This window comes from Erpetoichthys calabaricus, chromosome 8 (genome assembly GCF_900747795.2).
Source record: "Erpetoichthys calabaricus chromosome 8, fErpCal1.3, whole genome shotgun sequence".
NCBI lineage: Eukaryota > Metazoa > Chordata > Cladistia > Polypteriformes > Polypteridae > Erpetoichthys > Erpetoichthys calabaricus.
Window position 1 is genome coordinate 23,075,062 of NC_041401.2, and position 13,583 is coordinate 23,088,644.

General features: G+C 41.9%; 1 protein-coding gene and 1 long non-coding RNA gene across 2 annotated transcripts in view; one reads left to right on the top strand and one right to left on the bottom strand.

The window, feature by feature from the left end:
• Positions 1 to 13,583, bottom strand: part of LOC127528936 (uncharacterized) — a 269,154-nt gene that overhangs the window by 250,493 nt on the left and 5,078 nt on the right. The gene's annotated exons all lie outside the window — the stretch shown is intronic.
• abcb11a (ATP-binding cassette, sub-family B (MDR/TAP), member 11a) overlaps positions 1 to 13,583 on the top strand; it is a 113,785-nt gene that overhangs the window by 81,216 nt on the left and 18,986 nt on the right. The window contains exons 24-25 of the mRNA XM_028806350.2: positions 727 to 968; positions 7,300 to 7,456. Of these exons, the coding sequence (XP_028662183.2) occupies positions 727 to 968; positions 7,300 to 7,456 (399 nt within the window). The remainder of the gene's footprint in view (positions 1 to 726; positions 969 to 7,299; positions 7,457 to 13,583) is intronic.

A 13,583-nucleotide genomic window follows, 5' to 3' on the forward strand; every position in this document is an offset into this window, starting at 1 on the left:
CATCCCCTGGTCTGGCATGGAATGACCCTCTTTTGAGCCCTTTAGCTGCCTCCCATGCACGCGTGTGTGACATTGCACGGTGATCTTAGGCTTGTATGCAGCTGCTTGGCCCTGGAGACTCATTTCATGAAGCTCTCAAACCACCATTCTTGTGCTGATGTTGCTTCCAGAGGAAGTTTTGAACTATGACATGAGTGATGCCACAGAAGAGAGGTCATTTTTATGAGCTATGTGCTTCTGCACTCAGTGGACCCGCTCTGTGAGTTTGTGTGGTCTACCACTTCATGGCTGAGCTGTCGGAGCTTCTCGATGCTTCTACTTCACAATAATAGCACTTATTGATGAGTGGGGAAGATCTAGCAGAGCAGATATTTTATGTGCTGATTTGCGGCAAAGATGGCATCCTATGACAGTGCCATGTTTCAAGTCACTGAGTTGTTCAGTACGAGCTGATATATGTCAATGGAGACTGCACAGCCCTGTGCTTGACTTGATGCACATGTTAACCATGAAACACCTGAACTCCACATACTTTCAGCCAAATACTATAAGTCTACCTTGCAATTTACCAGGCTTGCCAATCCAGGGTAGGTTCTCACCTTGCACCATGTTGGTATTTGTATATTATCTGTCCTCCTAAACCTGTTTAAGAAAATGAACGAGCAGATAACTGTTAAACTCACAAATGGTGTCAAGTAGTCACAAGGATTTTTTTACCTCTGGCAGGTGTCAAGTGAAGCGCTAAACAATATTCGGACCATCGCTGGACTAGCTAAGGAGGACAGTTTTGTGCAACTTTATGAGCAGCAGTTAGAGCTGCCATACAAAGCAGCGACAAAGAAGGCCAAGGTGTATGGCGTCTTCTTTGCATTTGCAAAATGTGTCATCTTTATGGCCTATGCAGCTTCCTTCAGATTAGGAGGATTTCTGGTCAGCAGTGAGGGAATTCATTATTCAGTGGTTTTCAGGTAGGTGACCTTTGATCTGCACAGATATTGATAACCCACTCAGTTGAATGTCCCCTGATTTCCCAATTTGCTTAATAGCCCCTGTGCCATACTGTAGTGGTCAGACCTGTTCCTAATAATTTATCATTTGCATTCTAAGAGCCTCCACTGCACCTCTAGAATGTTCCATGCTGAAGCCCCAAGCACACTAGTAGAAGACATGACTTGGTCGTACCCACACTATCAAAACAAATTTTCTACACATATGTGTAAGGTGGGTTCACAAAGTATTCACTTTCTGCACAATTTACTGGGTAGTAGATTTAATTTAAAATGGATGGATACATTTTCCATATATCTCCCATCAATCCATGCTTAATAATCCAAAATAACAAAGTAAAAACATGTTTTCAGAAAGGTTTGCGAATTTATTAAAAAATCAAAAACTGAAATCTCTCATTCATACAAGTAATCAGACCTTTAATTCAGAACTTTGTACAAGCCCCTATGGCAGCAATGACAGCTTTGAATCTTCTTGGTAAGCCTCTACAAGCTTTGCACACTTGGATTTTGCAGTTTACCCCATTCTTCCCGGAAGATTCTCTCAAGCTCTGTTTGCTTGGATGGGAAGTGACTGTAAACTGTCATCTTCAGGCCTCTCCACAGATGTTCTATGAGATTTAATTCAGGGCCACCCAAGGACTCTCAGACACTTGTCCCAAAGCCACTCCGGTGTTGTGTTGGCTGTATGCTTCAAGTCATTGTCTTGTTGAAAGAGGAACTTTTGCCACCAGTCTGAGCAGGTTTTCTTCAAGGACCTCTCTGTATTTAAATCCATTTATCCTTCCCTGCATTCTGACCTGTCCACTCTGTTGAGAAGTCACCTCCACTACCAGGCTAAACCACAGAGATGGTATTTAGCAGGTGATGAGAAGTGTGAGGTCTTCACAAGACATAGATGTTGAAGTTTTGGCCATATTGTTCAGTTTTTTGTCTCATCATAGCACAGAATCTTTTAACCTCCTGCTCTCAGGGTCATTTTAACTGTCATATGCCTTTTACTCAGAAGTTGCTTCCATTTAGCCACTCTACCATATGCCTCATTGATGAAATGCTGCTGAGATGGTCGTCCTTCTGACAGTTTCTCTCATCTCAGCACCGGACTTCTGAAGCTCTGGCTGAGTGACCATTGAGTTCTCAGTCACCACTCTGACCGAGGCCTTTCTTTTCTGGTTACTCAGCAACTCTAGGAGTCCTGGTGGTTCCAAACTTCTTTTATGTCACAATGTTTGAGGCCACTGTGCTCCTGGGAACACTCACAACTTTAGAAATGCTTTTATCGCCTTTGTCTGATGAATGCCTCACCAAAATTTCATCACAGAGGTCTACAGAGACTTCATAGCTTGTTTTTTGCCCTGACATGCAGTGCGAATTGTAGAACCTTCTATACCCAGGTAGACCTTAGCCTTTCTAAATAATGTCCAATTAGTTCAGTTTGCCACTGATGCACTCCAATGAAGCTCTTGGCACATCTCAAGGAGAAGTTAAGCAAACAGGTCACTCCTGAGCACAAGCTGGAAGGCCACAGCACCTGAGTCTGAGTACTTCTGGGAAGGAGAGATTTCAGTTTTTAATTTTTAATAAATTTGCAAACCTTTCTGAAACTATGTATGTCATTATGGGCTATTTTCTGTAGACTGAAGTTCAATATTGGCAAACATATCTCTCTTTTATAATAAAAAAATCCAGCGGCAAGATGAGACTTTTTGGAAGTCTCTGAAAGTTAAGACTTTGGCCATGAGATTTTTTCAAGTCCCGCCCTCCTCTCAACCATAGAAATCCACACACACGGTACTCTCACCTCTCATTTGTGTGAATGCTTTTGACAGACACAGTTCTTGCTCTCTCAGCTCTTATAAATTTTAATGTTTTCCTCACTTTAAGTTCCCAATTAAAGAAGACGTAATCTTATTGAAGAATTTCATCACGAAAGGTTACCAACAGTAAAAATGAGTACACGGGCAATCCTACTACCGAGAAACATTGAAGTCAAACAAATTAACGCCAAAAATATCAAAAATGTATATTTACACTGTAAATTGTTTAAATGCGTATCAATAGACTATGCTGAAACAGTTGGTGGTGATCGTGCAGAACATGAAAACATCAACTTACAACATCACAAAGAATATCTTCCTCCGCATGAATTACTGTTGAAAGAAGGATGTATCCAAAAAGGTAATGTAGTACATCTTCTGCGGATAACATTAGACAACAAAGGAGATCTTAATATGCCATTCGTATTAAAATTTTAACAGTTTCCTGTTAGAATAGCTTTTGTAAAAACAATTAACAAATCTCAGAGCCAAACATTTGAAAAAGTCATTTTATTTAATAGAGAGAAAAACAAAATTCACTCACGGGCAGTTAGTTATATGTTGCATTGTCATGATGTAAGTCCAAACACAGAATCAAAAATTAGTGCGATATTGACGAAAATTTAATTCAAAAAATTGTTTTTATTTAAGTTTTACAGTAAAAGTGTAAGTTTAAAAAGTTTTTGAGAATTAATTCCAAAGTCAAACAGAACGAAATTTGTATTACGCAACGAATACCTCTAACGCAACATGAAACATACAGGTGCTGGTCATAAAATTAGAATATCATGACAAAGTTGATTTATTTCAGTAATTTCATTCAAAAAGTGAAACTTGTATATTAGATTAATTCATTACACACAGACTGATGTATTTCAGTGGTAGCGCTGCTGCCTCACAGTTAGGAGACCTGGGTTCGCTTCCCGGGTCCTCCCTGTGTGGAGTTTGCATGTTCTCCCCGTGTCTGCGTGGGTTTCCTCCGGGCGCTCCGGTTTCCTCCCACAGTCCAAAGACATGCAGGTTAGGTGGATTGGCGATTCTAAATTGGCCCTAGTGTGTGCTTGATGTTTGTGTGTGTCCTGCAGTGGGTTGGCACCCTGCCCGGGATTGGTTCCTGCCTTGTGCCCTGTGTTGGCTGGGATTGGCTCCAGCAGACCCCCATGACCCTTTGTTCGGATTCAGCGGGTTGGAAAATGGATGGATGGATATTTCTTTTAATGTTGATGATTATAACTGACAACTAATGAAAGTCCCAAATGCAGTATCTCAGAAAATTAGAATATCAATTAAGACCAATGCAAAAAAAGGATTTTTAGAAATGTTGGCCAACTGAAAGGTATGAACGTGAAAAGTATGAGCATGTACAGCACTCAATATTTAGTTGGGGCTCCTTTGGCCTGGATTACTGCAGCAATGCGGCGTGGCATGGAGTCGATCAGTCTGTGGCACTGCTCAGGTGTTATGAGAGCCCATGTTGCTCTGATAGTGGCCTTCAGCTCTTCTGAATTGTTGGGTCTGGCATATTGCATCTTCCTCTTCACAATACCCCATAGATTTTCTGTGGGGTTAAGGTCAGGCGAGTTTGCTGGCCAATCAAGAACAGGGATACCATGGTCCTTAAACCAGGTACTGGTAGCTTTGGCACTGTGTGCAGGTGCCAGGTCCTGTTGGAAAATGAAATCTGCATCTCCATAAAGTTCATCAGCAGCAGGAAGCATGAAGTGCTCTAAAACTTCCTGGTAGATGGCTGCGTTGACCTTGGACCTCAAAAAACACAACGGACCAACACCAGCAGATGACATGGCACCCCAAACCATCACTGACTGTGGAAACTTTACACTGGTCCTCACGCAACGTGGATTCTGTGCCTCTCCTCTCTTCCTCTAGACTCTGGGACCTTGATTTCCAAAGGAAATGCAAAATTTACTTTCATCAGAGAACATAACTTTGGACCACTCAGCAGCAGTCCAGTCCTGTTTGTCCGACGCTGTCTCTTGTTCAAGAGTGGCTTGACACAAGGAATGCGACAGCTGAAACCCATGTCTTGCATACGTCTGTGCGTGGTGGTTCTTGAAGCACTGACTCCAGCTGCAGTCCACTCTTTGTGAATCTCCCCCACATTTTTGAATGGGTTTTGTTTCACAATCCTCTCCAGGGTGCGGTTATCCCTATTGCTTGTACACTTTTTTCTACCACATCTTGTTCTTCCCTTCGCCTCTCTATTAATGTGCTTGGACACAGAGCTCTGTGAACAGCCAGCCTCTTTAGCAATGACCTTTTGTGTCTTGCCCTCCTTGTGCAAGGTGTCAATGGTCGTCTTTTGGACAACTGTCAAGGCAGCAGTCTTCCCCATGATTGTGTAGCCTACAGAACTAGACTGAGAGACCATGTTTTGAGTTAATTAGCTGATTAGAGTGTGGCACCAGGTGTCTTCAATATTGAACCTTTTCACAATATTCTAATTTTCCAAGATACTGAATTTGGGACTTTCATTAGTTGTCAGTTATAATCATCAACATTAAAAGAAATAAACATTTGAAATACATCAGTCTGTGTGTAATGAATGAATCTAATATACAAGTTTCACTTTTTGAATGGAATTACTGAAATAAATCAACGTTGTCATGATATTCTAATTTTATGACCAGCACCTGTAATTTACTTTCAAAATATTACATTTTACTTTTTTTAATATGGTTATGTAAGCATAGAAGCTTGGAGGTGTTTAGGAGAGATGGCAGTGGAGTTTTTAACCAGATTGTTTAATGGAATCTTAGAAAGTGAAAGGATGCCCGAGGAGTGGAGAAAAAGTGTACTGGTGGCGATATTTAAGAATAAGAGGGATGTGCAGGACTGCAGTAACTACAGGGGGATAAAATTGATGAGCCACAGCATGAAGTTATGGGAAAGAGTAGTGGAAGCTCAGTTAAGAAGTGAGGTGATGATTAGTGAGCAGCAGTATGGTTTCATCTGAAGAAAGAGCACCACAGATGCAATGTTTGCTTTGAGGATGTTGATGGAGAAGTTTAGAGAAGGACAGAAGGCGTTGAATTGCGTCTTTGTGGACCTGGAAAAAGCATATGACAGGGTGCCTCGAGAGGAGCTGTGGTATTGTATGAGGAAGTCGGGAGTGGCAGAGAAGTACGTAAGAGTTGTACACGATATGTATGAGGGAAGTGTGACAGTGGTGAGGTATGCAGTAGGAGTGACGGATGCATTCAAGGTGGAGGTGGGATTACATCAGGGATCGACTCTGAGCCCTTTCTTATTTGTAATGGTGATGGACAGGTTGACAGACAAGATTAGACAGGAGTCCCCGTGGACTATGATGTTTGCTGATGACATTGTGATCTGTAGCGATACTAGTGAGCAGGTTGAGGAGACCCTGGAGAGGTGGAGATATGCTCTAGAGAGGAGAGGAATGAAGGTCAGTAGGAACAATACAGAATACATGTGTGTACAGGAGAGGGAGGTCAGTGGAATGGTGAGGATGCAGGGAGTAGAATTGGCAAAGGAGGAGGAGTTTAAATACTTGGGATCAACAGTACAGAGTAATGGGGATTGTGGAAGAGAGGTGAAGAAGAGAGTGCAGGCAGGGTGGAGTGGGTAGTGGAGAGTGTGAGAAGTGATTTGTGACAGACGGGTATCAGCAAGAGTGAAAGGGAAGGTCTACAGGATGGTAGTGAGACCAGCTGTGTTATATGGGCTGGAGACGGTGGCACTGACAAGAAAGCAGGAGACAGAGCTGGAGGTGGCAGAGTTAAAAATGCTAAGATTTGCATTGGGTGTGACGAGGATGAACAGGATTAGAAATGAGAACATTAGAGGGTCAGCTCAAGTTGGATGGTTGGGAGACAAAGTCAGAGAGGCGAGATTGCGTTGGTTTGGACATGTGCAGAGGAGAAATGCTGAGTATATTGGGAGAAGGATGCTAAGGATAGAGCTGCCAGGGAAGAGGAAAAGAGGAAGGCCTAAGAGAAGATTTATGGATGTGGTGAGAGAGGACATGCAGGTGATAGGTGTGACAGAACAAGATGCAGAGGACAGAAAGATATGGAATAAGATGATCCGCTGTGGCAACCCCTAATGGGAGCAGCCGAAAGAAGAAGACTTTAATATGGTTAATTACTTGCTTTAATGTAAAATAGTTAGTAAATTTTATATCCTCATCGCGAGCCGCAGAACAACAAAGAGGTTAGCGCGTAGCTCAAGCATGAGGGCTGGTGGGTGAAGCAAGCAGGGGGCAAAGCCCCCTAGTCCTTTTAAAATTAAATCTACAACACAGTAAAGTGTGCAGAAAGTGAAGGGATCTGAATACTTCCTGAGTCCACTGTATATGCTGTTTATTAATCCAACTCAAACCATGGGGACAAATCAATTCACTAATCTACAGGAATCCTGAATCATTTCAATTTCTTAAGCCTGTTTTTGTGCTTTTTCCCTAAAATTTCACTGTAATTGTATTTACTTTTTAGAGTCATTTCTGCAATTGTTATCAGTGGGACTGCTTTGGGAAGGGCCTCCTCATTCACCCCAGACTACGCCAAGGCTAAAGTTGCTGCTGCCCAGTTATTTAAATTGTTTGACAGGATCCCCAAAATAAGTCTGCAAAGTGATCAAGGAGAAGTCTGGGTAAGACGCTGTTTTGCAGTTTTAATTCAAATGTTTAGGGTATTTCTAAAGTTTGCTTATATAAAGTTTGGTATATCATTAAAGCACTTTAGCGTTCATCTGTATAGGAAACGGGATAGTACTGCAACAAATAAATATTTGCTGTTTCATTGTTCAATATCCTTAGAAATAAAAAATGGTTTCTGAAGTTAATAACAAAAATGTGTTACACACTTTGTATTACTAGTTACTGTAATGGCACTCACTGTATGAAAAAAAATGTAAATGATGTTCACAGTACCCTCTTAAAAACAAAGGTGATGGAGTGGTTCAACAGAGCGATGCCATAGGGAAACCATTTTAGGATCCCAAAAGACCCATCCACATGTGAAGGTTCCAGAAAGAACCTTTATTTATTTATATCCATAATAGTCTCCATACAGCAAACAAGTATAGGGAGATTCTAATGGCCAGGGCCTTAAGTTATGATGTGTTACTCACATAATAATGAAGTGATAGAAGCAAATAAATACAATGCAAACCCTGATAGATGTCTAAAAAAAAAATACAATCACGTGTGGTGCTGGAAATGGTGGCCTTCTTCTTGTAAACACAGATCGACACTGAGCTCCATATTGGCAAAGGGGGGGTGATGGCAGCAATTTCCTGTTTAGTGTTTCACTGTAATTGTTCCAGTGTGTGAGGCTTGTTCTTGTACACTCTTCCTTTCACCACACTCCAATGGAAGAAATCCAGAGGTCTGGGGAACAAGGTGGTCATAGTCCCTTTGAAATGACTGGATTGCCAAAAAACAATTTAATTTTTGCCATGTTGAGGGCCGATGTATGACAGGTTGCCCCCATCTTGCTGGAAATAACCTTCACTGATCTCACGGTCATCCAATTCATTCACAAATGTGATCTTTATTTTGCTTGGATTGCTTCATAATTAAGATAATAATACTTCAAAACTCAGGGCCCCGTCCATTAGAATCACACAGTATAAATAGATGGCAACAAACTTATGAAATACCAATAGGTCATGATTTGAGGAGGACTCTTAACAATAACACATGGTAAGTCCTGCTAGGTAGCCTACCATACATTTAAGATTTCAGTTGTTTCCACATACAAGGAAAAGTTTTTCAAAGCACAATGAGCCAACTTCACATGCAAAGAACCATTCCCAGAATGAAGTTCTGCTTGGTAAAACAAAGTTTCTACACAACCCAGTAAAGAACCACAAAATTCCATTAAAGAACCAGGATTTTTAAGAGTGTTCTGGCAGAAATCTTACTAAACTGCAACAAATGAACGGCATGGATTCTACCAAGGAGAGCTTAGGGCTCTACCTGATCTTACTTGCCATTTACAGGCATTAGATAAATCTTTTCTCTTCTCAGCTAAATACTCCACAACTGGCACTGCTAAACCAAATAATGACCCAGGTTTAGTTCAATAGTTAATTATTGGAAGTGTATTTATCCCACTCAGATTGTGGTCAATCACCATTAAAAACTCTCCAATAAAGCGTAAATAATTATTATACAAGCGAACATTTACCTCTCTGAGATGAAATCGAAGTCCGTGGCAGCTCACATTTTTATGGCTGGGTGATGCCTGGCGCTCCACTGCGCAGCCGCGGTGAGTTCCATGGGTGAAGCGAGCTGATTGCCTGCGTGACAGAGGTGTGACCAGAACACCATGTGTGGGTGGGCATTTGGTTTGTCTGGGGGGGCAAAAAATATCCATCCATCCATCCCCATTTTTGTAGGGGGGTCAAATAATAATAACAACATAGTTTTATATAACATATAAAAGCAAAAATCATAACCTATAGTTCAATAAAATTAACAGAGGCAATGGAACTTGTATTATTATTTTTTATGAACAAATATAGAACTACAGTACATCTACAAGGTAAATATCAATAAAGTCAAATGTATACAACATATGAGAGCAAGAACAAAAACGTGTCTTATTGTAGTCATGGGAGGCTATAGGACATCAGTTTCCAGTGTTTAACCTGGATATTATCTACAGGACCAGTCTGCGGTTACTCTTGGCAAATTCTGAAATAAATTCATTCATGTCTAGATTTTCTGTGATGTATTTCTCGTGTGCCAGAATGACTAAATTTCTCTTCCTTGAATGCAGCATTGTTCAGCGGAGTGGAGTAAAAATGCGGTTCAAAGTAGAGAAAGAGCTTTCGCATGTAGCTGAAGACACACCAATGATGAGTGTTGTGATGCAGACATGGCTCTGACGTGTGGGATACTAGACGCGTGTTTATGGAAGCCGCCACCGTCTTTTTCTAGAGCTTTTTTCCAGTGTTTGGTGAATATGTCCTCACGGTTCGAATTGGAAACACTAAATTTGTGGCAGGAAAAGCAAAAGCTGCCATCACGGACAACAGAATATTCAAGCCATGGTCGAGACTGATACCAGCTTGCACTAAAACATCTGAGTGTCTTTCCAAATGCGCGCTTGGGATAATTAATTAAAATAGTCTGGGATGGGCTATCCATATTTAAGTCAGGCAGACCGGACTGTATATTTTGTTGAAGGCAGAGGTTTGGAGTACCCGACACGGGCGCAGAGCTGGAGGATTGTGTAGGTTTATCTACATCTTTTGGTGTTTCAGTTCCCAACGTGGGTACGCTGTGCTCCGTGTTGGTAGCAGCAGTGCTGGGCTCAACCGTGGAGCCAGCAGCTTGCGGAGGGACAGAGGCTGAAGATGTCTGCTTTTTAATAAGCCACCTATGCATAACCTTTGGTGTTACCAACCAGAAAATAAAAAAAGAATGGAACGTATACGCTGTTTTAATTAAAGAATGCGGTCAACAGGTTCAAAACGTGCTGCAAAATGTGCGCCGAAGTGAACTGTGAGCAGCACGGTGCCTGTCTAGTGGAGGAGACGCTGACGGATATGCCCCAAATTCAAACGGGCCGATTGGACAAGCAACTCAGTTTTGAAAATAAAATGTTATTCTCCCCCAGAGTTTTCATTGGACAGACAGAGCATTTCGCAGGGGGGGGCACGGCTTGTCTCTGGGGGGGTGGGGGTTCCCCACTGACGTTTAGCGAGACCTTAGGCCGAAGTAGAAAAGGAGCGTGCCCAAGCTGAGAGTCGGGGGGTTGAGAGATCGGTAGTGACTGGCCAATGAAACCTCTCGGGAAGCTTTTGCAGTTTCTTCCTGATTCTGCCGGCAAAAGAACCGAAGCTTCGAAAATAGATAGATAGATAGATAGATAGATAGATAGATAGATAGATAGATAGATAGATAGATAGATAGATAGATAGATAGATAGATAGATAGATAGATAGATAGATACTTTATTAATCCCAATGGGAAATTCACATTCTTCAGCAGCAGCATACTGATACAATACATAATATTAAATTAAAGAATGATAATAATGCAGGTGAAAAACAGACAATAACTATGTATAATGTTAAATGTTAACGTTTACCCCCCTGGATGGAATTAAAGAGTCGCATAGTTTGGGGGAGGAACGATCTCCTCAATCTGTCAGTGGAGCAGGACAGTGACAGCAGTCTATCGCTGAAGCTGCTCTTTTGTCTGGAGATGATACTATTTAGTGGATGCAGTGGATTCTCCATAATTGATAGGAGCCTGCTGAGCGCCCTTCGCTCTGCCACAGATGTTAAACTGTCCAGCTCCATGCCAACAATAGAGCTTGCCTTCCTCACCAGTTTGTCCAGGCGTGAGGTGTCTTTCCTCTTAATGCTGCCTCCCCAGCACACCACTGCGTAGAAGAGGGCGCTCGCCACAACTGTCTGATAGAACATCTGCAGCATCTTATTGCAGATGTTGAAGGACGCCAGCCTTCTAAGGTAGTAATCTGTTGGGTTACAGAAATCCTAGCAGCCATGAGCTTGACGCAGCCCAAATACTCTTCGTTCTTGTTGATCGCATAGTTACTAAAACACTAAAAGTTCAAGAACACTGCGTGTGTTCATTTTGATCTTACGATAATCATGTTATCATTAGTGTTAAAGATGTAATTTGCTGCCATTATAAGTATTGCGCTGTTTAGGAAAAAATTGTTTCTTTTTAGTGCGGCTATCTTGAAATGCTGGTGTATATATCGGTTTCAGCATAGCTCTGTCGGTTTGCCTGTGTATTCATGGATTTTACTTCAGTGCAGTTCGATTGGTTTGCTGGCGCATGTATTGTGCTTGTAGCACCGCACCAGTGCTCGCCTATGTCAAGTGCCAATGGCTTCTCCTGCTTCACGTGACTCTTTTTAAATAGCCCACTATCCTTAGAAGACTGCTTGAGTCTTCATTTCTGACTTCCTAACTTCACAATTCGGTGCACACATACATTTCGAGTTAACCCTGACTTTATATATTTCACATTAGTTGACCTCACTCACTATTAAAGGCACTAATTAAATGATATCCTAAGTCATTGTTCTAATAATGATATTAAACATCTCATTAATTATAACAAATGGGTGTCTCAATAATCCTTCAGAGCACAGCATGTTTTTCAGCAAAATGTTTACTTATTCTGCTCACTGACCTAACTCTTTATCAAAGGCGCTATATAAATTGTAGTCTAAGTAATTTAGTCTTTTATAGGCAAGCATCTTGATGACCGTAACAAATGGATGTCCTGAGAATCCCTCAGAGGACAGCTTAGGTTTATTGTGTTGAAGTTTACTTATAATGCTCAACAGGACCTGATTCACTATTTGAGGCATTATATAAATTAAATCATAAGTGATTTCTCTAATAATATTAAACATCTCACCAATTATAACAAATGGATGTCTCATCAAGCTTTCAGAGTATAGTATCTCAGCGACCCACTATTCAAGGCACTATATAAAATAAACTCCAAGTACACATTGCATTAAAGGCAATCTTCTTGCTAATTTTAATAAATGAACATTCCAAGGCGGTTATTTAAGGGCCACTCAAAATTTTTCAACTGAAATTTTACTTTCGGCACTCAATCTGACCTCACCACTTTTATAAGGACCTTGTAATGAGAGGTGAAACTGGAGGGATGGCACTATAAAAGAGATGTTCAGGAGTAGACAGCCTCACAGAACTGTATTCTCCTCCGATGTGCTAGATGGCTGCTGCACAAACCAGCAGGGCATGCTAGGAACTGTAGTCCCATTGGGCAGACCTGTTGAGCCTAATGTGTGCCACCAGGGGGAGCAGCAGGAAATGGCTGTCCTTATTTGGAGGTGCTTCCTTTTTTACCTTGACATCACACTGGAAGTTCTCATTTGAGAAGTCAGAGTTGGGATGAAGACAACACTTCCAGGAGGAGATTCTAGAAAAAGTAAAAGGAAGGATTTATGTCTTAACTCTGTCAGCCTTGAAGCTACAAACATCACTTAAATGATTATTTGAACCCGTGACTGGTGTTTACATAGTCATGTCGAGGATCTGGAGTCCTGAGACCCCCCTACTGTCCACACACAATATAATTTAAAGTCTAAATGATTATTTTACTAAAGGCAAACCTCTCCGTCGATGTAACAAGTAGTGTCTTCAGATTCCTTTAGAGAAAGTGGGACTCAAGTACGAGTTTACTTGTTCTAGTAAATCTGATCCGACTCATGGTTAAAGGCGCTCCAGAAAGACAGCTCCCGGATACAGACAGACAGACACCAAATCTTACACACACTTTTATTTTAAAACAACAGCACCACAATGCCTTATCATCAACGGTCTCTCCTCTTCTTCTCTTTACTCCTGCTTCTACTCTCCTCCTTACAAGCTCCGTCTCCTTCTTCAAAACTCCGGCTCATCAACAGGAGTGAGGCGGCCCCTTTTATACCACCCCGGATGTGCTCCAGGTGCTTCCTGATAGTTCGCTGACGACACTTCCTGGTGTGGCGGAAGTGCCGTATGAGTACCTGGAAGCAGTCCAGGTGTTCCTGTACTTAGCTCCAGCAGCACTTCCGGTTGTGGTGGAAGTGCTGCATTCCAGGACTCGTTAATCTTCCGGGCACCTCCTGGCGGTGACCATGAGCCCTAACAGGGATGAGCTTCCCAGCTCTGCTTCTGTGGCCCCCTTGCAAACCAGGGCTGCTGCCCTCTCATTTTCCAGGGGCGGTATTGTCCCCCTCCTGGTCTGTCCAGGCGTCCTGGCTGGGTA